General features: G+C 43.9%; 1 protein-coding gene across 4 annotated transcripts in view; it reads right to left on the reverse strand.

The window, feature by feature from the left end:
- Positions 1–23,676, reverse strand: part of LOC141265890 (cytochrome P450 2D17-like) — a 107,667-nt gene that overhangs the window by 46,387 nt on the left and 37,604 nt on the right. For all 4 annotated transcript variants that reach the window (XM_073679559.1, XM_073679558.1, XM_073679560.1 and 1 more), the window contains exon 2: positions 22,119–22,281. In XM_073679559.1, the coding sequence (XP_073535660.1) occupies positions 22,119–22,281 (163 nt within the window). The remainder of the gene's footprint in view (positions 1–22,118; positions 22,282–23,676) is intronic.

The following is a 23,676-nucleotide window of genomic DNA, read 5'->3' on the forward strand; positions in this document are numbered from 1 at the left end:
GGGAAAATCAGTGACCATAAGAAGCGCAAGTAGAAGATCCACATCCCACGCCAGTAGAAGTCCGTGACCAGATCTGAACTAGGCTCGGGAGACTGACCGGCTGTAGCAGAGGACCGTTCCTGTGGAACATACAGTAGAGGGTGTGGGGTGGGGCTGTGCTTCAGGGAACAGAGACGACCAGTGCGACGAACACACTGTATACCCAGTGACTCGCATATCTAGGACTTGTGGCCTAGCGGGAAACACCGATGACCCCCACTAGGGCCAATGTAACGATCAGAGGAGCTTCTAGAGACTACGATGAAGACGGGCCTAGTGCTGAGAATGACGCCTGTGAAGTTGAGACAAAGGCATTAACAGTCACTTAACTGCTAGATAACAAGAACAGTGTATGTAATAGAAGGTTGACACAGCAATATGACTAAATACAATAGCTATGCATAATATACTGTTCTGACCCTGTTACTGTAACCCGCCATATAGTGCTTACTTGTATGTTTATATATACTTCTAGATTTTCCTTTTTGTGTTAGTGGCACTTAACCAACATTGTTTATTTAACCGTCTCCTCATTGTTTGCGCTGTTGCATTCAATTAGCCTCCTTATGTGTGCACGCTTGGCCCTTGCAGTTTTTTCTTTTTTTTTTTGGAAACTATCTGCAGGTATTTCCATGCATTTTCCCTGAATTTAACTATGGATTGTATCCTCTGCACCAAAAATTCAGTGATACATAGGGTGGCAGAATGAACAGGCCGTTTTTAACTGGATTTTTGTCAGTTTGAACTGAGTACCTTATCCAACTGGTGATGCTACACTGATTCTGGAAGGTTTTTTTTTCTGTGCTCCTCCGTTCTAAAGTTACGACCCCTTGTAATATAGAGTTCCCAGCAAATGTGGCAACCCAGGAGTCTGGTTGCCACAGTGGCATTGCCTCCCTCACAAGGGAGTGATGCCATGCCTGGAAGCAAGTAGGGGTCCCCTAGTCAGACATACTAGCATGCAACACTTTCCTGGCTCCAGACCAGCAAGGGGAGCTCCTCCCCTTAGCAACTGGAATCTGGAGGCGGGGTTGGTTAGAGTTAGTGAGAGGAGTTGAATACAGGACAGCGACGAGGAAAGACCTGGGGATTAGAGCTGCACGGCAGTTCACCCTAGAGAGGAGTGCAGAAGAACCGGACCCCGGAGTCCGAGGTCGTGGGGCACTGAAGGCCCAGCAGCAGAAACCGGAGGGCAGAAGACTGCAGGTCTCCTGGCCCCATCAGACGCCTGGAGGCTCCGCAGTACATAGGGCCCAGCACCGTCACGTGGGAGTGACACTCCAGGAAGGCCGGCGCTGCCTGCCATACGGGTGAGCACAAAGACGTTTTACTCAGGGACGAGGGCCGCAGCACAGCTATAAGCAGCATGGCCAAAGAGATTAGTGCAAAGGGAAGGCCTACAACTTCACCTGGCGAGGTGGATTCCCAACTTACTTCCAGGCCGCCCGGACCTCTACAACCAGCTAGTACCCGTGCCCCGGTCTGCCTAACCACCGCAAGTAAAGATAAGAGGAAACTGCCATTAAGTTGTGGACTGGTCATTATCTGCGCCATCTCCTGCACTACACTGCACAGCAACATCTATAACATCACCACTTCTTGCCCTGGAGCTAAGCTCTGTCTGTGGAGAGCTGAAACAACTCTGCTGCATCATCATCAGCTCCATAGGATTTGCATCGCAGCGGCGGCCCCATATAGCCGCATACCACAAGTGGCGTCACGAATGTTATATATATAAAACTTTAATTCCCCTTTTCTTTATTCCCCTTTTATTGACCGCCCTGGGTCACAGACCGGGTCACCACCGTGACATCCCCCAGCATCGACCGACCCGGCTACCGAGTACCCCACGGCCCAGGGGGCACATCAACTTGGCATCACGAACAGGATTCACGAAGCCCGGTATAACCGGGTCCTGTGTGCCATAGACTTTACTGAACTGTGTCATCACGTCATTTGCCGTCCGCCGAGGGGAAGCAAGAGGCCCCGATCCAGAACCGCCGGGTAAGCGATCCCTCCCGCCTGCAGAGCAGCACACTGGTATGTCAGCAGACACCCAGGACCTGGCTGAGGTTCACTAGGGGGGAGGAAAATGCCCAACCTGGGAGAGGATTCAGCCGCGAGCGCGGACACCGCTACTGTGGTGCCGTTATCAATGCCATACAGTATATACCGGGGGAGGCGTGGTTGCCCCAGTACTCGGGGAAGTCACACACCCTGAGCGACTTTGAGGAGAGACTGCGCAGTTTGTTTAAAGTGTACCCCCTGTCTGAGGAGCAAAAAGTCAGCATCCTCATAGGCCAGCTAATCGGTGCAGCCCAGAGAGAGGTGAAGTCCTGGCCAGGCAGGGACAGAGGCACTGTTAAGGAAATACTGGCCCGGTTGAAGGATACTTTTGACACCTGCACAGCAGCAGAAATTAAAATGAAGTTCTACGGGTGCAAACAAAGGGTGCAGGACAGTGTACGGGACTATGCTCTAAACCTGCAGGAAGCGCTGCGGGCCATTAAACAGGTAGACCCCGACAGTGTGCGAGACGAGGACAGATTGCTAACTGAGCAGTTTATTGAGGGGCTCCTGTCTAACTCTCACCGGACACAGCTGCGCATTATGGCTCTGCAAAACCCTGATCTGGACTTTGCGCAATTTAAAGACCGAGCCATCCGGGTGTTACGAGAACCAACCCCAGGTGGCGCTGCATCCCTCCAGCGCCCAGCTATCACATACCACCAGGAGGTGGCATCCTTTTCCCCGGCACCTGTGGAGGCTGACGCGCAGACCCTAGATAATGACCCCTCTGCAGACCTATGCCTTCAGGTCCAGGAGCTGACCAAAAGTGTGGCTACACTAACCAAAACCATGCAGGCCATGCAAGTGTCTCCAAAGGAAAAGATCCAGCTGGCTTCCAGTCCAGATAACGTCCCGTGGCGACGGCATAGAAGAATTTCACTGACCAGAGGGAGGAACAGCGATCGCTAATTTAAACGAGCAACCCCTGGAGGCGTTTAGACACTTGAGGGACAAAACAACCTATTGTAGGCTAGGGCAGAACCCAATGACTACTTACTCTGCTGAACTGGATGATATATTGTTTCGGGCCTTTGATAAGGGCATTATCCTCAAAAAAGCCTATGATGGTCTGACTACTAAGTTCCCCAGAATTCCTACCATCTACTTTCTGCCCAAGGTCCATAAGAACCCGTTGGAGCCGCCAGGGCGTCCGATCGTGTCCGGCATTGGGGGGCTATGTGAACCAATATGCAAATTCATTGATTTTTATTTAAAACCCTTAGTTGAAACTTTGCCCTCCTATGCACGTGACACGAAGGACGTCCTGGCCCGCATCGATGGGATGGTCCTGGATAGTGATATGATACTAGTTACGGCGGACATAGAGGCACTCTACACCTGTATAAGACATCAAGATGGCCTCGGGGCATGCAAGTTCTTTTTACACAATAGCAACTGGGATGACCAGACCTGCGACCTAATCCTGGAGTTGTTGGCCTACATCCTGACGCACAATTTTTTTGTGTTCAAGGATGTATTTTACCTGCAGGGGTGCGGCACTGCGATGGGGTGGCCTGTGCCCCTTCTTATGCCAACCTCCTCCTGGGTTACTGGGAGAGAGAGATTTTTGGCGGGGGAGGTGTGCAGGCCGCTGATCATCTGGCAAGGCACTGAGGCCCAACTCCAGGAATTTATGCTGCAACTGAATGTAAACAGATTCAATATTAAACTAACGCATTCCAGTTGCAAGACACAGGTGGACTTTCTGGACATTAAGATATGTGTGGATTCCTCATTCCAACTTCAGACTGATGTCCATCGGAAGTCCACCTCGGTAAATTCGTTACTACACTCCAGCTCGGGACATCCATACTCTATCATTAAAGGTATCCCGGTGTGACAATTTATGAGAATCAGACGGATCTCCTCCTCAGACGTGCACTTTGAAACACAGTCTGATGACATGCGGGAAAGATTTAGAGCCCGTGGCTACAGCAATAGAAATGTTTATATCAAAGCTAAAAGGAGGGGGAGGGAAACATTACTATATCCACCCCCCAAAAACCATGATGCCAATGAGGTAGTTCGGTTCATCTCAACCTACAATGGGGAATGGGACACCATGAGGGAGTGCTTGAGGAAGCACTGGAATATCTTAAAAACTGAGCCCGCTTTGTCTCAATTCATTCCAGACCATCCACTTATGACACCAAGAAGATCCCCTAACCTAAAAGATTTATTGACACAAAGTCATTATGTCCACATGAAAGTAAACCCGTTTGGAACCCGTGGACCCCCCTCTGGATGTTTCCCATGTGGTGATTGCATTGCATGCAAAAATATATTGAGATCGACGAGCTTTGCTACGGCCAATGGGAAGAAGACATATATGATTAAGCAGCACATCACATGTTCCACCTCACAGGTAATATATTATGCTGTGTGCAGCTGCCCTAAAATTTACGTTGGATTAACCTCAAGACAATTGAGGATACGTATGCGCGAACATGTGAGGGATATTTGTGCGGCTGCAACCGCTATAGACCCCTCTCAACTAAAAACAATACCCCGCCATTACCATAAGGCCCACAATTGTAATCCTAAATGTTTTATGGTGCGCGGTATTGAACATGTACAATGCGGCATTAGAGGGGACAACATAAAACGCCTTCTGGCACAAAAGGAATGCCGTTGGATCACACTTCTGGGAACCATGGTACCGCAAGGCCTCAATGAGGCATTGGGCTTTGCTTCATATTTGTAATTAATGTGTGTCTCTGCCTTTTCCCTGCCTCTTTGTAGAGACGGGTTTTTAATATATTTATCTTGTGTCGTTTTTATTCGGTTTTAACATTACTATTGCATTTGGTCTATTCTGTTACTAATTTCGCTTTCTCAAATTAATGCTTACAGTCCGCAAGGATTAGGGTCTCATATGACCCTTTCTTCTTTCCTCTCTTCTGCCATGATGCATTTTAACTCTGCGTTTGGAGGACATTACCCTCTGGGATTGGCTTTTCCTGAGCTGTATAATGTGAGGACTTCACTCCTTTGGGAATTACTGGCATAGATCATCAACCTCTGCAAATTCAGCACTAATGAAATTCAAAGTGAAGTATGAAGCGGATATGAAGCTTTTTATAATACATATATCAAATATGCTGTCTGTAGGAAATTGTACATCTTGTGTGATGTGTCCATGCTGACTATTTATCTGCACTTTGTATTCTCACTGGTGAAGTGTATTGCACATTTGCACTTTAGACTTGGATCTGCTTCTCTGGATGTATATACGTATACATTCTGACTGGCAGTCACTTTCAGGCACAATTGCACTTTCTCTTATATAACTATTCCTAGGTTGGGTAACGTTCTCTCTTGCATTTATTGCAGCACTGGTCCATGTAAGGGGGTACCACCTGTATACATCTGAGACTGCTGGCGGTTGTGCTGTGCTGCGTATGGTGAGCATGCGCCCCCTCTGCCCTGTTTTGCGGTGCCCCGCTCCCTATCTTTGATCTCTCCTGCACTCCGTGGCTCGTGCCTGGCCCTGCTCGAGTGATTGACGGGGGTGGGGCTTCCGCGGACACGACAGCTCGGGGGCGCATGCGCCGCCTACTGTAATGCTATTGGCTCAATTTGAACATGGGAACGGAAGGTCCTTGTAGTTATAAACACAGGATGGATATGTGTCTGACCACGCCCCCTGAGGAAGCCAGACGGTGAAAGCGTGCGTTTGGGGCTGAGGCTTGGCTGGGGACCCGGTGCAGATCTCTGCAAGCATGGGTATGAGTGACTTTTGCTTTTGAGCTGACTTCTATTAACTATGGATGGAGCCCTCTCTTTTATACTTATGCTCTAGCGATATGTATCACCATTATGACTATTGTATGGGCTTTCCATCTATAGCTGTGTGTTATCATTTGATATTAGCAAAAGCATTGCTGCATGAAGTACCTATGTGATTAATAATTTTTTGGTACATCATATCTGGCATATTACTGCTTACTATTTAGTTTACTAGCATGTTTAATTCATGCAGCTGACTTAATTAACCTATGCGTGTGTACTGTGACCGGGTGTTCCAGCCTTGCACTGGGTTACTCATCTCCACATCTCAACATTGAATGACCTTAAATATTCGTGTAATTTTTTAATGAAATGAATTAATAAAATTATATGTGTTTAGCTTTTACTCAGTGTTCTCCTCCTCTTTTCAAAGTTTATATGAGTTGTATAGCTTCAATGTGGGGCACTTGCCCGGTCTATTAAAATGAAATTAGGGATGTATTGTTGGAACATTTGTATATATAGATTGCTAACTGAGCAGTTTATTGAGGGGCTCCTGTCTAACGCTCACCGGACACAGCTGAGCATTATGGCTCTGCAAAACCCTGATCTGGACTTTGCGCAATTTAACCCCTTTACCCCCGAGGGTGGTTTGCACGTTAATGACCAGGCCAATTTTTTCAATTCTGACCACTGTCACTTTATGAAGTAATTACCCTGGAACGCTTCAACGGATCCCCCTGATTCTGAGTTTGTTTTTTCGTGACATATTGTACTTCATGATTGTGGCAAAATTTCTTCGATATCACATGCATTTATTAGTGAAAAAAATGGAAATTTGGCAAAAATTTTGAAAATTTTGCAATTTTCAAAATTTGAATTTTTATGCCCTTAAATCAGAGAGATATGTCACACAAAAGAGTTAATAAATAAGATTTCCCACATGTCTACTTTACATCAGCACAATTTTGGAACCAAAATTTTTTTTTGTTAGGGAGCTATAAGGGTTAAAAGTTGACCAGCGATTTCTCATTTTTCCAACAAAATTTACAAAACCATTTTTTTTAGGGACCACATCACATTTGAAGTCACTTTGAGAGGTCTTTATGACAGAAAATACCCAAATGTGACACCATTCTAAAAACTGCACCCCTCAAGGTGCTCAAAACCACATTCAAGAACTTTATTAACCCTTCAGGTGCTTCACAGGAATTTTTGGAATGTGGAAGAAAAAAAATGAACATTTAACTTTTTTCACAAAAATGTTACTTTAGACCCAATTATTTTTATTTTCGCAGGGGTAACAAGAAACAATGGACCCCAAAATTTGTTGTGCAATTTCCCCTGGGCACGCAGATACCCCATATGTGGGGAAAAACCACTGTTTGGGCGCACGGCATGGCTCGGAAGGGAAGGAGCGCCATTTGACTTTTTGATTGTAAAATTTACTTGAATAATTAGCGGACGCCATGTTGCGTTTGGAGAGCCCCTGATGTACCTAAACAGTGGAAACCCCCCACAAGTGACCCCATTTTGGAAACTAGACCCCCCAAGGCACCTATCTAGATGCATAGTGCGAACTTGGAACCCCTAGGTGCTTCACAAATAGATTTGTAAAAATGAAAAAGTATTTTCTTTTTCCACTTTTTCATTTTTACGAATCAATTTGTGAAGCAGCTGAGGGTTCCAAGTGCTCACTATGCATCTAGATAGGTGCCTTGGGGGGTTTAGTTTCGAAAATGGGGTCACTTGTGGGGGAGCTCCAATGTTTAGGCACACAGGGGCTCTCCAAACGCAACATGGTGTCTGCTAACAATTTGAGCCGATTTTCCATTCAATTTGTTAGCGGACACCATGTCGCGTTTGGAGAGCCCGTGATGTGCCTAAACAGTGGAGCTCCCCCACAAGTGACCCCATTTTGGAAACTATACCCCTCAAGGATTTTATTAAGGGGTATAGTGAACATTTTGAACCCAGAGGTACGACACAGAATTTGATAACATTAGGTCATCATATTGAATAAGTTGTCATTACTCTTGAGCGCAAGTGATCGCTACTTGAGTTTGCATCGGGTACTCAGGTATGCACCATGTATCACGGGTGCTCAAGTGAAATGCTCGAGTCCCCGCCCGCATGTTTCACGGTTTAATTAGACACCCCCAAAAAAACATGCGGGGATCGCTCGTGCATGGCAGGCAATTCCCGCAAGGTTTTTTTGGCCGCAAAGCATATGGGGCGGAGACTCGAGCACCCGCGATACTCAGTGCATACCCGAGCACCTGATGCAAACTCAAGTAGCGAGCACTTGCGTTCAACACTTGTTGCCATATCGTCATCTTTTTTTTTTTTTTTTTTTTTTTTACTTTTGAAAAAAAAAAAAACCCAACCCTAACATTAGCACAACCCCAACCCCAGCCCTAGCGTTTATTTTTTACGCCGTTCCTCGTGCAGTATAAGTGATGAGATTACTTTATTCTTCGGGTCGGTGCGATTACAGCGATACCAGAATCATATCGGGTTTTTATGATTGACAGCTGTCACACACTAAAAGACACATTTTGTAAAATCTAGTTTTTGCATCGCCATATTTTGGCCGACAGTCATGTGACGGCTTGTTTTTTGCGGGATGAGTTGACGTTTTTATTAGTGCCATTTTCAGGCATGTGACATATTTTGATCGCTTTCTATTCCAGCTTTTGGGAGGCAGAATAAACAAAAAACAACAATTCAGGAATTGTGTTTTTTTACATTTTTTTATTCTGCTCCGGGTGTGGTAAAATTGATAAGGTAGCTTTATTCTTCGGGTCAGTACATTTACAGCGGTACCATATTTATATAGTTTTTTATGTTTTGGTGCTTTTACACAATAAAAGCTACAGTTATATGAAAAAGTTTGGGCACCCCTATTAATCTTAAGCTTAATGTTTTCTTAAAATTGGTGTTTTTGCAACAGCTATTTCAGTTTGATATATGTAATAACTGTTGGACACAGTAATGTTTCTGCCTTGAAATGAGGTTTATTGTACTAACAGAAAATGTGCAATCTGCATTCAAACAAAATTTGACAGGTGCATAAGTATGGGCACCCTTATCATTTTCTTGTTTTAATTACTCCTACCTACTTTTTACTGACTTACTAAAGCACTTTTTTTGGTTTTGTAACCTCATTGAGCTTTGAACTTCATAGCCAGGTGTATGCAATCATGAGAAAAGCTACTTAAAATGGCCACTTGCAAGTTGTTCTCCTGTTTGAATCTCCTCTGAAGAGTGGCATCATGGGCTCCTCAAAACAACTGTCAAATGATCTGAAAACAAAGATTATTCAACATAGTTGTTCAGGGGAAGGATACAAAAAGCTGTCTCAGAGATTTAACCTGTCATAGAATCATAGAATGGTAGAGTTGGAAGGGACCTCCTGGGTCATCTGGTCCAACCCCCTGCTCAAAGCAGGATTCACTAAATCATCTCAGACAGATGTCTGTCCAGCCTCTGTTTGAAGACGTCCATTGAAGGGGAACTCACCACCTCTCGTGGCAGCCTGTTCCACTCATTAATCACCCTAACTGTCAAAAAGTTTTTTCTAATATCTAATCTGTGTCTCCTCCCATTTAGTTTCATCCCATTGCTTCTAGTCTTTCCTTGTGCAAATGAGAATAAAGATGATCCTTCTACAATGTGACAGCCCTTGACATATTTGTAGACAGCTATTAAGTCTCCTCTCAGTCTTCTTTTTTGCAAGCTAAACATTCCCAAATCCTGCAACCGTTCCTCATAGGACATGGTTTGCAGACCAGTCACCATTCTGGTCGCTCTTCTCTGAACTTGCTCCAGTTTGTCTATGTCTTTTTTAAAATGTGGTGCCCAAAACTGTACACAGTATTCCAGATGAGGTCTGACCAAAGAGGAGTAAAGACCAATAATGACTTCACGTGATCTAGACTGTATGCTTCTGTTAATACATCCCAGAATTGTATTTGCCTTTTTTGCTGCTGCATCACACTGTTGACTCATGTTCAGTCTATGATCTATTAGTATACCTAAGTCTTTTTCACATGTACTGTTGCTTAGCTCTATTCCTCCCATTCTGTATATGCTTTTTTCATTTTTATTGCCCAGATGTAGTACTTTGCATTTTTCCCTGTTAAAAACCATTCTGTTGGTTGCTGCCCACTGCTCCAGTTTATTTAGGTCTTTTTGAATCCTCTCTCTCTCTTCTCTAGTATTAGCTATCCCTCCTAGCTTTGTGTCATCAGCAAATTTAATCAGTTTACCCTCAATTCCTTCATCTAAATCATTGATAAAGATGTTGAACAATACAGGTCCCAGGACGGAGCCCTGTGGTACCCCACTTGAGACATTCATCCAGCTGGATGTGAAGCCATTTACAATCACCCTTTGAGTCCGATCACTAAGCCAGTTATGAATCCACCTAACAGTTGCCTGGTCCATTGCATACTTGGTCATTTTTTCAATAAGGATGGTGTGAGATACTTTGTCAAATGCTTTGCTGAAGTCAAGATATACTATATCTACAGCATTTCCCTGATCCACCCAGTCAGTGATTCTGTCATAGAAGGAAATTAAGTTAGTCTGACATGACTTGTTAGTTATAAACCCATGCTGACTCTGGTTAATCACTTCATTCTTATCCAGGTACTTACATACATGATGTTTAATAATTTGTTCAAAGATCTTTCCTGGTATAGAAGTCAGACTCACCGGCCTATAGTTCCCTGGGTCCACCTTCTTCCCCTTTTTGAAGATAGGAACAACATTTGCTCTTCTCCAGTCTTCTGGGACTTCTCCTGTTCTCCAAGAATTTTCAAAGATTATGGAGAGTGGTTCTAAAATTTCTTCTACGATCTCCTTCAGTACTCTGGGGTGTAATTCATCTGGACCTGGAGACTTGAACTCATTTATGTTAGCTAAATATTCCCTCACAATCTTTCTGTTTACAGATAACTTGGATTCTTCTATTCCTTTAAAAGGACAGTGAAGATCAGTTGATGTTACATTTTCTTTCTGAGAGAAAACAGATGCAAAATAGGAATTAAAAAGTTTGGCCTTCTCAACATCCTCTCTTACCATTTCTCCATTTTCATCCTGTAAAAATCCTATAGCATCTTTGACTTTTCTTTTACTTTTGACATACCCCCAAAATCCTTTTTTATTGCTTTTGACATCTCTTGCAAGCCTTAATTCATTGTCAGCTTTAGCTAACCTGATACATGCCCTGCAGGATCTGCATACTGCATTATAATCTTTAGATATGCCTCCCTCTTTCCATTTAATAAACATTTCTTTCTTTCTTTTTAGCATGTGTTTAAGTTCTGTGTTCATCCATCCTGGTTTCCTTAAATGCTTCCCATTCTTCCTACTTTTCGGGATTGTTAACGATTGTGCTTTGAGAATCTCATTTTTAAAAATTTCCCATCCTTCCTGGACATTTTTGTCCTTAAGGACATCCAGCCATTGGATCCCTCCTATTCTCTTTCTGAGTCTCTTAAAATCTGCCTTTCTAAAATCTAACCTTGAAGTTTGAGTCTTCACATGTCTTCCTCCTCTAGTTATCCAAAATTCTATAATAGCATGATCGCTGCCTCCTAGGGTCCCAGCCACCTTTACCTCCTCAACCATTTCCTCCCTGTTTATAAGGATTAGATACAAAGTAGCAGATCCCCTTGTTTTCTCCCCTACCTTTTGGAAGATAAAGTTGTCAGCAAGAGAGGATAAGAATTTGCTTGACCTGTTAGTTTTACTTGAGAGAGATTCCCAACAAATGTCTGGATAGTTGAAATCTCCCATGACCACTACGTCATATTTTTTTGAGAACTTGGTCATTTGATACATAAAGAGTTCATCCATATCTTCAGCTTGCCCAGGTGGCCTGTAGTAAATGCCTACAATGGTGTCCTTTCCGTTGTTCTCTCCTTGTATTCTTACCCAAACAGTTTCCACAGAACTCCCAGTCTCTGAAGCTTTAATCTCTGTGCAGATATACGCTTTTCTAACATACAATGCGACACCTCCTCCTCGTTTATCAAGTCTGTTTCTTGCAAATAAGTTGTATCCTTTTAGCCTTTTATTCCAATCATGTGTATCGTCCCACCAAGTTTCAGTGATTCCAATGACATCATATTTCTTTTCCTGCGTTAGTAGTTCTAATTCTCCTTGTTTGTTGCCCATGCTTTGTGCATTTGTATAAAAACATTTTAGTTTGTGATTGGTTTCTCTTCCTCCCATATTTTTATTATTTAAATTGTTTTGTCTTTGTTCTTCCTTTCCACTTCCAGTAGCAGAGATCTCAATAGTATTTGTCAGCTGTATGGCTTTTTCTGGCCTTTTGCTTCCCTTCCCACATTGTTCTAGTTTAAAGCTCTCCTGATGAGTGCAGCAAGGCAATTTCCAAATACATGTTTTCCAGTCTTCGTAAGGTGCACCCCATCTCTAGCAAGTAGTCCATCGTATAGGTAATTCATTCCGTGATCCAGAAATCCAAATCCTTGTTGACGGCACCATCGACGTAGCCAGTTGTTTACCTGTAGAATCTTATTCCACCTCATTGTTCCATGGCCATCCACTGGGAGGATGGATGAGAAGACCACCTGCGCTCCCAATTCTTTCACTTTCTTGCCCAAGTCTTCAAAGTCACTGCAGATGGTTTCCAGGTCCTTTCTTGCGGTGTCATTTGTCCCCACATGTATTAGCAGGAATGGGTAGTGATCTGTAGGTCTGAAGAGTCTTGATATCCTGTCAGACACATCTTTAATTTTTGCTCCTGGAAGACAGCACATTTCTCTTGAGGTTATGTCTGGTCTGCAGATAGCGGCCTCTGTTCCTCTTAACAGGGAATCCCCCATGACCACCACTCTCCGTTTTTTCTTCACAACATTCTTCTTTCTCCATCCAGGAGGATTCTGAGGGCTTACAAGGTTATTCATTGCTGGCAAAGTCTTATCTTGCTGTATTTCTTCATGGTTCTCCTGCGAGAGAGCCTGGTACTGGTTCCTGAGCAGTATAGGTGCTGACTGCCTCTCGATCCTCCTGCTTCTGTGGGTCACATGCTTCCATTCCTCTGTTTCCTCAGGTGCAGTTCGAATTTCTTCTCTTTCTGAATCATGAAGAGATAATTCTGCTCTGTCTAAGAACTCTTCACCTTCCTTAATGATTTTCAAGGTAGTTAACCTCTCTTCTAGATTTTGCAACTTTTCCTCCAACAGGGACACAAGCTTGCATTTCTGGCATGTGAAGTTTGGCTTTTCCACTGGCAAGTCTGTGAACATGTAGCAGGATATGCAGCTCACCAAATGGCTCCTGGACTGTTCCATGTTCTTACTGTTAATGTTCTGAAAACAGTGAAAAAAGCTTCAAAAAAAAAAAGCTTCAAAATGCGCGCGCCGGCAGGCACGCGGTTTACCGATGTCCTCTTTTCAGCTCCAACAGCCAAAATCCAGTGTTCTTTGAGCTCACGGAGACTCTTCACTTACCCCAAAATGCAGTGGGAATATGCAAATTATCTCCTCAGGACTCCTCCCCTGGTTTACCGATGTCCTCTTTTCAGCTCCAACAGCCAAAATCCAGTGTTCTTTGAGCTCACGGAGACTCTTCACTTACCCCAAAATGCAGTGGGAATATGCAAATTATCTCCTCAGGACTCCTCCCCTGGTTTACCGATGTCCTCTTTTCAGCTCCAACAGCCAAAATCCAGTGTTCTTTGAGCTCACGGAGACTCTTCACTTACCCCAAAATGCAGTGGGAATATGCAAATTATCTCCTCAGGACTCCTCCCCTGGTTTACCGATGTCCTCTTTTCAGCTCCAACAGCCAAAATCCAGTGTTCTTTGAGCTCACGGAGACTCTTCACTTACCCCAAAATGCAGTGGGAATATGCAAATTATCTCCTCAGGACTCCTCCCCTGGTTTTGTCAGTTTCCACTGTGAGGAACATAGTAAGGAAATGGAAGAACACAGGGACAGTTCTTGTTAAGGCCAGAAGTGGCAGGCCAAGAAAAACATCAGAAAGGCAGAGAAGAAGAATGGTGAGATCAGTCAAGGACAATCCTCAGACCACCTCCAGAGAGCTGCAGCATCAACTTGCTGCAGATGGTGTCAATGTGCATCGGTCAATTATACAACGCACTTTGCACAAGGAGAAGCTGTATGGGAGAGTGATGGAAAAAAGCCATTTCTGCAAGCACGCCACAAACAGAGTCGGCTGAGGTATGCAAAAGCACATTTGGAGAAGCCAATTTCTTTTTGGAAGAAGGTCCTGTGGACTGATGAAACCAAGATTGAGTTGTTTGGTCATACAAAAAGGCGTTATGCATGGCGGCAAAAAAACACAGCATTCCAAGAAAAACACTTGCTACCCCCAGTAAAATTTGGTGGAGGTTCCATCATGCTTTGGGGCTGTGTGGCCAATGCCGGCACCGGGAATCTTGTTAAAGTGAGGGACACATGGATTCCACTCAGTATCAGCAGATTCTTGACAATAATGTTCAAGAATCAGTGATAAAGTTGAAGTTACGCAGGGGATGGATCTTTCAGCAAGACAATGATCCAAAACACCGCTCCAAATCTACTCAAGCATTCATGCAGAGGAACAATTGCAATGCTCTGGAATGGCCATCCCAGTCCCCAGACCTGAATATCATTGAACATCTGTGGGATCATTTGAAGAGGGCTGTCCATGCTCGGCGACCATCAAACTTAACTGAACTGGAATTGTTTTGTAAAGAGGAATGGTCAAAAATACCTTCATCCAGGATCCAGGAAATCATTAAAAGCTACAGGAAGCTACTAGAGGCTGTTATTTTTGCAAAAGGAGGATCTACTAAATATTAATGTCACTTTTCTGGTGAGGTGTCCATACTTATGCACCTGTCAAATTTTGTTTGAATGCAGATTGCACATTTTCTGTTAGTACAATAAACCTCATTTCAAGGCAGAAACATTACTGTGTCCAACAGTTATTACATATATCAAACTGAAATAGCTGTTGCAAAATCACCAATTTTTATAAAACATTAAGCTTAAGATTAATAGGGGTGCTCAAACTTTTTCATATAACTGTATTTTATAGAAAAAATGATTTTTTTGCATCGCTTTATTCTGAGAGCTGTAACTTTTTGATTTTTCGGATGATGGAGCTGTATGGCGGCTTGTTTTTTTGCGGGACGAGATGACGTTTTCAGCGATACCATTTTTATTTATATTCGTCTTTTTGATCGCGTGTTATTCCATTTTTTGTTTGGCGGTATGATAAGCATTGTTTTTTGCTTTGTTTTTTTTTTTACCGTGTTCACTGAAGGGGTTAACTAGTGGAACAGTTTTATAGGCCAGGTCGTTAAGGACGCGGCGATACCAAATATGTGTACTTTTATTGTTTGTTTGGTTTTTTTCTTAATAATATTTATTGATGGGTACATTATATTTTTATTTTTAGTGGATTTTTTTTTTATTTTTTTTTTCACTTTCTGGGAGTTTTTTTACTTTTTTACTTTGTTCCACTATGGGACTTTCACTTTTTTTATTCTGATCGCCTGCATGGCAGAGGAATGCAGCACCATCCCTGTGCCATGCAAGCAGTCAGCGCTGGACAGGGAGAAGATAGTTTGGAGATGCACTGCGCATGTCCAAACAATCTTACTGCTGTCTGGTGACCCGGATGTTGTCATGACGACATCGGGTCATCATGGCAACACCCGGGAAGCCGCGGCAGACAGCGCTGGAGGCCGGAAGAGGAGGTGAGTATACCGATCACCTCCCCTTGCCACCGCAATGCTGCGATCAACTTCGATCGCAGCATTTCGGGGGTTAATGTGCTGGGAGCGGTGCGGGACCGATCCCTGCACATAGTACCAGGTGTCAGCTGTGACTATCAGCTGACACCCGGCGGCGATCACGCCCACACAGCCTGTGTGCGCGCGCGATCGCGATGACGTACTAATACGGGTCAGGCTCTTAAAGCCCAGGGCACTGACGCATATTAATACGTCATGGGCTGTAAAGGGGTTAAAGACCTAGCCATCCGGGTGTTACGAGAACCAACCCCAGGTGGGGCTGCATCCCTCCAGCGCTCAGCTATCACATACCACCAGGAGGTGGCATCCTTTTCCCCGGCACCTGTGGAGGCTGACGCGCAGACCCTAGATAATGACCCCTCTGCAGACCTACACCTTCAGGTCCAGGAGCTGACCAAAAGTGTGGCTACACTAACCAAAACCATGCAGGCCATGCAAGTGTCTCCAAAGGAAAAGATCCAGCTGGCTTCCAGTCCAGATGACGTCCCGTGGCGACGACAGAGAAGAATTCCACCAACCAGAGGGAGGAACAGCGATCGCTAATTTAAACGAGCAACCCCTGGGGCAGAGGGCCAACCCCCAGGAGTAAGACTACCAGGCCCACAAAGCTGGCGAGACAAGTACGTGGGAGGATGACCGGTCCTACCTGTCATGCTTGATGGCATCCCGATGAACGCATTGCTGGACACTGGTTCCCAGGTGACAACGATGTCATATATCCTTTATAAGCAATACTGGACTGATTCAGACATTACCCGCCGTCCAGATGAACATCTTAGTATCTATGCCAGCAATGGTCAGCCCTTGCCTCAGGTGGGGTATAAAGAGGTGACCATAAAAGTTGGCCGAGTAGAATTGCCATCACAAGGAATGATTATTGTTGATATTGATCGTCGAGAAAGTCATCCTATGATAACTATAGGCACCAATGTGATAGAGAATTGCCTTGGGGAAATTATTCTTTTGTTGCAACAGGTCGCAGTCACTGCCAGTTCCAGTCAGCAGTGAGTTCTGCAGAAGGAGATCAGAGCCCTGATGTAAAGACAACGGGTAGAGCTGTCTGGTGGAGAAGTGTCACGCTGTCTCTGTATACTGGAGGTAGGGGGCCTAAGCTGACCCTAAGCTGGGGCCCTGGCTAATCCCTCAACCTGGAGGTACTGTTAAAGGTACAGAGGTCCAGGCCGCCAGCGTAACCCCTACCTCCTGAGGATCCCTGCACCTAAGTAATCTAGTCCTGAGAAGGACCCCGATCACAACAAAAGGGGACAAGTAATAATATGCCCACACACAGTACTTAGACGAACGAGACAGTACAAGGGAAAAACCAAAACCACCTTGCATACAACAACTACACAACTACAACAGAGGGAACACCAACGGGAAAGGAGATAAATGATAAAGCGAGGAAGGGAAAAGACACTCCAAATACACTTATCTCAGAAACTCCAAACACCACGATCCGCTCTGAAAGTCTGAATGAAATGCTTTCACCGACACTTCCCAAACAGACCAGCAGGCATTTGAAGGAGTCTCACTACAGAAGTATTGATTGCAGCTGGGCGAGGCTGGACCTCGTCTAGCACAGAGAGAGAGAGAATTAACTCCCTCACTGCCGAAAAACACAAAGCACCAACAAGTCAGCTGCGAGAAGTCAGGCTGTGTACTCGTGACGATCTTCGTGGCGACACACCCGTGACAAGAAGTCGGCAGTGTCAGGATGAGTGATCCATTCACCATTGCAATGCCCCCTAGGAGTGAAATGTTAATATGGTGTCGGGCAGCAATAGGTCTCAGGGGTCAAGATTATCAGGCCCTGGTAGAACCCGTGTACTCTGATAGTAGGCCCACCATCTTGACAACCAGGGGGGATAGTTGATGTCTGCAAGGGGAGGGTACCGATACGCATCCTGAATTGTGGGGAGAAAGAGGTCCATTTACCCCGGTATGCCACTCTTGCTAAGCTGTTCACTTTCAGTAACAATGCAATAAAGGCAGTGGAACCCTTGCCTCCATCCAAACTGGCGGAGGATAACGGCTCCAAGGGGCAGGTGGAGAATTGGTGTCAGAAGCTACAAGTGGGCACTGACTCCACCCCTTTGCACCAAAAGCATGGAGTATACCGGGTGGTCCAAGAATATGAGCGAGTCTTCAGCAAACACCCACTAGACTTTGGGCAGGTGAAAGGGGTCCAACATCATATCCCCACAGGAGATCATCCGCCCATTAAAGAGAGGTACCGGCCTGTACCCCCAGCTCACTATCAATGTGCCAAAGGAATGTTACGGGAGATGAAGGAGGCTGGGGTGATCAGAGATAGTTGTAGCCCCTGGGCAGCTCCATTAGTTCTCGTTAGAAAGAAGGATGGTACAATGATCACCACTTCCTGCCCTGGAACTAAGGTCTGCCTGTGGAGAGCTGAACCAACTCTGCTGCATCATCATCAGGTCCAGAGGATCTACACCGCAGCGGCGGCCCCATATAGCCACATACCACAGGTGGCGTCACGAATGTTATATATATAAAACTTTAATTCCCCTTTTCTTTATAACCCTTTTTTTGACCGCCCTGGGTCATGGACCACGTCACCGCCACTGTGACATCCCCCAGCATCGACAGACCCGGCTACCGAGTACCCCACGGCCCAGTGGGGGCGTCACAAACAGGGCTTACAGAACAGAACTTTGTGGGCATTTGCTTTTTCTCCTCCATGTCACTGGCCAATCAAAACATGGCCCAAGTTATAAAGGAGAAAAAGCAAACCCCCACAGAGGTCACAGCTGCAGCCTGGCTCAGTGTGCTCTCCTCAGATAGGTTAATATTCACATAAGATAAATCTTATTATATACTCCTTGTGACAAAGTCATTGGCAAAGTACTGGAGGGGAGATGTGTAGCACTGATATTTTATATGCTTAAAATACTGCAGCTAACAAAGTGTTCCAACACACAAAGTGCTGAGAGGGGTTAACCCGTTTAAAGCTCAAGATGTACTAATACGTATCTACGCCCTAGCTTTAAGAGCCTGATACATATTAGTACATCTTGCCGATCGCGCCTGCACACAGGCTGTGGGGGCGCGATCGCCGCCTGGTGTCAGCTGTGACTATGTGCAGGGAGCGGTCCCGCACCACTCCCGGCACATTAACCCCCGCAATGCTGTGATCTAAGTCGACCGCTGCATTGCAGTGCAAGGGGAGGTGATCAGGATACTCACCTCTCCTGCTGGCGTCCAGCGATGTCTGCCGCAGCTTCCCGGATGTCATGACAACACCCAGGTCACCAGACAGCAGGAAGATATTTTGGTCATGCGCAGTGCATGACCAAAGTATCTTCTGCATCTGCAGTGCTGACAGCCTGTATAGCACAGGGATGGTGCTCCATACTTATGTTATACAGGTGATCAGAATAAAAAAAGTGAAAGTCCCATAGTGGGACAAAGAATAAAAGTAAAAAAAAAGTGTTTAAAAATGAAAAAAAAAAAAATCCACCAAAAATAAAAACATAATGTACCCATCAATAAATATTATTACGAAAAAAACAAATAATAAAAAGTACACATATTGGTATCGCCGCGTCTGGAACGACCTGACCTATAAAACTGTCCCTCTAGTTAACCCCTTTAGTGAACACGGTAAAATAAAATAAAAAACTAAGCAAAAAAACAATGCTTTATCATCATACCGCCAAACAATGGAATAACACGCGATCAAATAGACGAATATAAATAAAAATGGTACCGCTGAAAACGTCATCTTGTCCCGCATAAAACACGCCGCCATACAGCTCCATCAGCAAAAAAATAAAAAAGTTAAAGCTCTCAGAATAAAGCGATGCAAAAAAAATGTTTTTCTATAAAATAGCTTTTATTGTGTAAAAGCGCCAAAACATAGAAAAACGATATAAATGTGGTACCACTGTAAACGTACTGACCCGAAGAATAAAGCTGCCTTATCAATTTTACCACACGCAGAACAGCATAAAAATATTTAAAAAAAAACTAAAAAATTCCTGAATTGTTGGTTTTTGTTTATTCTGCCTCCAAAAAAACGGAATAGAAAGCGATCAAAAAATGTCACATGCCTGAAAATGGCACCAATAAAAAAACGTCAACTCATCCCGCAAAAAACAAGCCGTCACATGACTCTGTTGGCCAAAATATGGAAAAATTATAGCTCTCAAAATATGGCAATGCAAAAACTAGATTTTACAAAATGTGTCTTTTAGTGTGTGACAGCTGTCAATCATAAAAACCCGATATGATTCTGGTATTGCTGTAATCGCACCGACCTGAAGAATAAAGTCTAATCACTTATACCACACGAGGAACGGCGTAAAAAATAAACTCTGGGGCTAGGATTGGGGCTAGGGTTGGGATTTTTTGCAAAAGTAAAAAAGGAAAACATGACGATATGGCTACTAGTGTTGAGCGCAAGTGCTCGCTACTTGAGCTTGCATTGGGTGCTCGGGAATGCACCGAGTATCGCGGGTGCTGAAGTGACATGTTCGAGTCTCCACCCCATATGCTTTGCGGCCAAATAAACCTCGCGGGGATTTCCTGCCATGCACGAGCGATCCCCGTATGGTTGTTTTTGGGCGTCTAACAACCGTGGAACATGTGGGCGAGGACTCGAGCATGTCACTCGAGCACAAGCGATACATGGTGCATACCCAAGTACCCGATGCAAACTCAAGTAGCGATCACTTGCTCTCAAGACTAATGACAACTTATTCAATATGATGACCTAATGTTATGAAATTCTGTGTCGTACCTCTGAGTTCAAAATGTTCACAATACCCCTTGATAAAATCCTTGAGGGGTGTAGTTTCCAAAATGGGGTCACTAGAGGGGGGTTTCCACTATTTAGGCACATCACGGGCTCTCCAAACGCGACATAGCGTGCACTCTCGATTCCAGCCAATTTTGAATTCAAAAAGTCACACAGTGCTCCTTCCCTTCTGAACTCTGCCGTGCGCCCAAACACTGTATTTTCCCCACATCTGCGTACTCAGGAGAAATTGCACAACAGTTTTTGGGGTCCATTTTCTCCTCTTACCCTTGTGAAAATAAAAAAATTGGGGCTAAAACATCATTTTTGTGGAAAAAGTTAGATTTTTTTATTTTCACGGCTCCATGTTATAAACTTCTGTAAAGCACTTGGGGGTTCAGGGTGCTCACCACACATCTAGATAAGTTCCCTGAGGGGTCTAGTTTCCAAAATGGTGTCACTTGTGGGGGGTTTCCACTGTTTAGGCACATCAGGGGTACATCCACTAATTATTCAATCAAATTTTACAATTAAAAAGTCAAATGGCGCTCCTTCCTTCTGAATCCCTGCCGTGCGCCCAAACAGTGGTCCCCCCCCCCCCCCCCACATATGGGGTATCGGCTTACTCAGGAAAAATTGCACAACAAATTTTGCGGTCCATTTTTTCCTGTTACCCCTGTGTAAATAAAAAAATTGGGTAAGTAACATTTTTGTGAAAAAGTTAAATGTTAATTTTTTTCTTATATATTCCAAAAATTCCTGTAAAACACGTGAAGGGTTAATAAACTTCTTGAATGTGGTTTTGAGCACATTGAGGGGTGCAGTTTTTAGAATGGTGTCACTTTTGGGTATTTTCTGTATAAAGGCCCCTCAAAGTCACTTCAAATGTGATGTCGTTCCTAAAAAAAATGGCTTTGTAAATTTTGTTGGAAAAATGAGAAATCGCTGGTTAACTTTTAACCCTTATAGCTCCCTAATAAAAAAGAAAAGTTGGTTCCAAAATTGTGCTGATGTAAAGTAGACATGTGGGAAATGTTATTTATTAACTATTTTGTGCAACATATCTCTCTGATTTAAGGGCATAAAAATTCAAATTTTGAAAATTGCAAAATTTTCACCAAATTTCCATTTTTTTCACAAATAAATGCAAGTGATATCGAATAAATTTTACCACTATCATGAAGTACAATACGTCACGAAAAAACAATCTCAGAATCAGGGGGATCTGTTGAAGCATTCCAGAGTAATTACCTCATAAAGTGACAGTGGTCAGAATTGTAAAAATTGGCCCGGTCATTAACGTGCAAACCTCCTTGGGTTGTAAAGGGGTTAATCGCCAATGTTTAGTGCTAAGGTGATTAAACACCTGTAGAAAGGGAGGAATTCAGAGGAAAAATTCCCAGCCTTTTAGAGCATTTTGTGTGGGGTGGGTCTGGAGGCATACGCTCTGGAGCGGTATTGTCAGAAGAAAAGCTAAACCTTGGGCTGTTTTATTCCTGAAGCTGGCAGTTTCCCATAGCAACAAGGACTGTGCCATACGCTATGTTTTGTTTGTACTGTTAGGCTGGGAAGGCCATGTTTGTTTTGCTAACATTGCCGTGGTTTATGCCGTACTCTTGATAAACCAGCAAGAAGATTTAAAGAGATGATGTTCCTGTGTACAGCCGAGTGAGCCGATCTACCACATCCTGTATATACGTATTGACACCTACCTTTATTCAAGCCGAGATGCTCAAACATTGGTATGGAGGGTCTGTCAGCGGTGTCCTCTGATTTAGTTACTAGTCCTTCTTTTATCGCATCATATCCATTTAATACTACAGAGTTCTCAAAAAAAATCTGCAGGCTGAAAACATTTCCATACTGCTTTCCCAACTGTAACAAATTAGAAAAAGAGAAATTTAAAAAAAAAAGTACAAAAATACATGTCAAAATTGCACTAATGATATTAAAAAGAAAACTAAATAAAAAAATAAAGTTTTTATACATACTTACAATAAAAAGTAAGGCTAGAGTGCGCAAAGAATATAAGAATTAACATTTATATTATAGTGTATTAGTATTAATGACTCAGATCCTCCATTAAAGGAATTGTTTAATTTTATTCAGGAGGGCACTGCCCCTGGCTTCCTGCTTGTCGGGAATGGTGCCCTCGTGAATATGGTCGCACCCCTGCACTGAACTGTGCGCTCTCTTGATGTTTCTGGCAGTGGGAGCTTTGCCTCTGCAGCATTGGAGGAGCGATCTGGTGCTGCGCTAGCAAGAGTTAATGTAAATTGAATGCTCTTTACTTAAAGAGGTAGGCCACTACTTTACATGTCTCTTTCATGTGAACTAACCACTATAGATAAGCACTTAACAATACTTTGCTTTGTCACATCCTTCTGTAACCTGAGCTGCCCAGCATGTCACATGATCTGCCCAGCATGTCACATGATCTGTGGATGAGAATCTGCTGCTTACTGTGATGGCAGATTCTCCCACACTTCAGGGCTATGGAAACTTACTAGAGAGCAGAGCTTGCCGTGCAGGTGGGCGGTGCTGCACTCAGTCAGTTTCTGGGAATGCTGCCAGCTCTCCCAGTATCTGTATGTATACTGCACGGTGTATATACAGTGGGGAAAATAAGTATTTGATATATTACCAATTTTGCAAGTTTTCCCACCTACAAAGAATGGAGAGGTCTGTAATTTTTATAGTAGGTACACTTCAACTGTGAGAGACAGAATCTAAAAATAAAAACCAGAAAATTTCATTGTATGATTTTTACATATTTCGTGCAATAAAATGTAGTTTAATTAAGTATTTGATTACCTACCAATCAGTAAGAATTCTGTCTCTCACAGACCTTTTAGCTTTTCTTTATGAAGCCCTCCTACTCTGCACTCATTACCTGTATTAATTGCACCTGTTTGAACAGGTTACCTGTATAAAAGACACCTGTCCATACACTCAATCACACTTCAACTTCTCCACCATGGACAAGACCAAAGAGCTGTCTAAAGGACACCAGTGACAATTATAGACTTGCACAAGGCTGGGATGGGCTACGGGACAATGGGCAACAACTGTTGGCACAATTATTAGAAAATGGAAGAAACACAAGATGACTGTCAATCTTCCTTGGTCTGGGGCTCCATGCAAGATCTTGCCTCATGGTGTAAGGATGATTTTGAGAAAGGTCAGGAATCAGCCCAGAAATACACAGGAGGACCTGGTCAATGACCTGAAGAGATCTGGGACCACAGTCTCAAACATTACTGTCAGTAA

This window comes from Phyllobates terribilis, unplaced genomic scaffold (assembly GCF_046119375.1).
Source record: "Phyllobates terribilis strain yellow unplaced genomic scaffold, ASM4611937v1 Scaffold_4__5_contigs__length_816908805, whole genome shotgun sequence".
NCBI classification, from domain to species: domain Eukaryota; kingdom Metazoa; phylum Chordata; class Amphibia; order Anura; family Dendrobatidae; genus Phyllobates; species Phyllobates terribilis.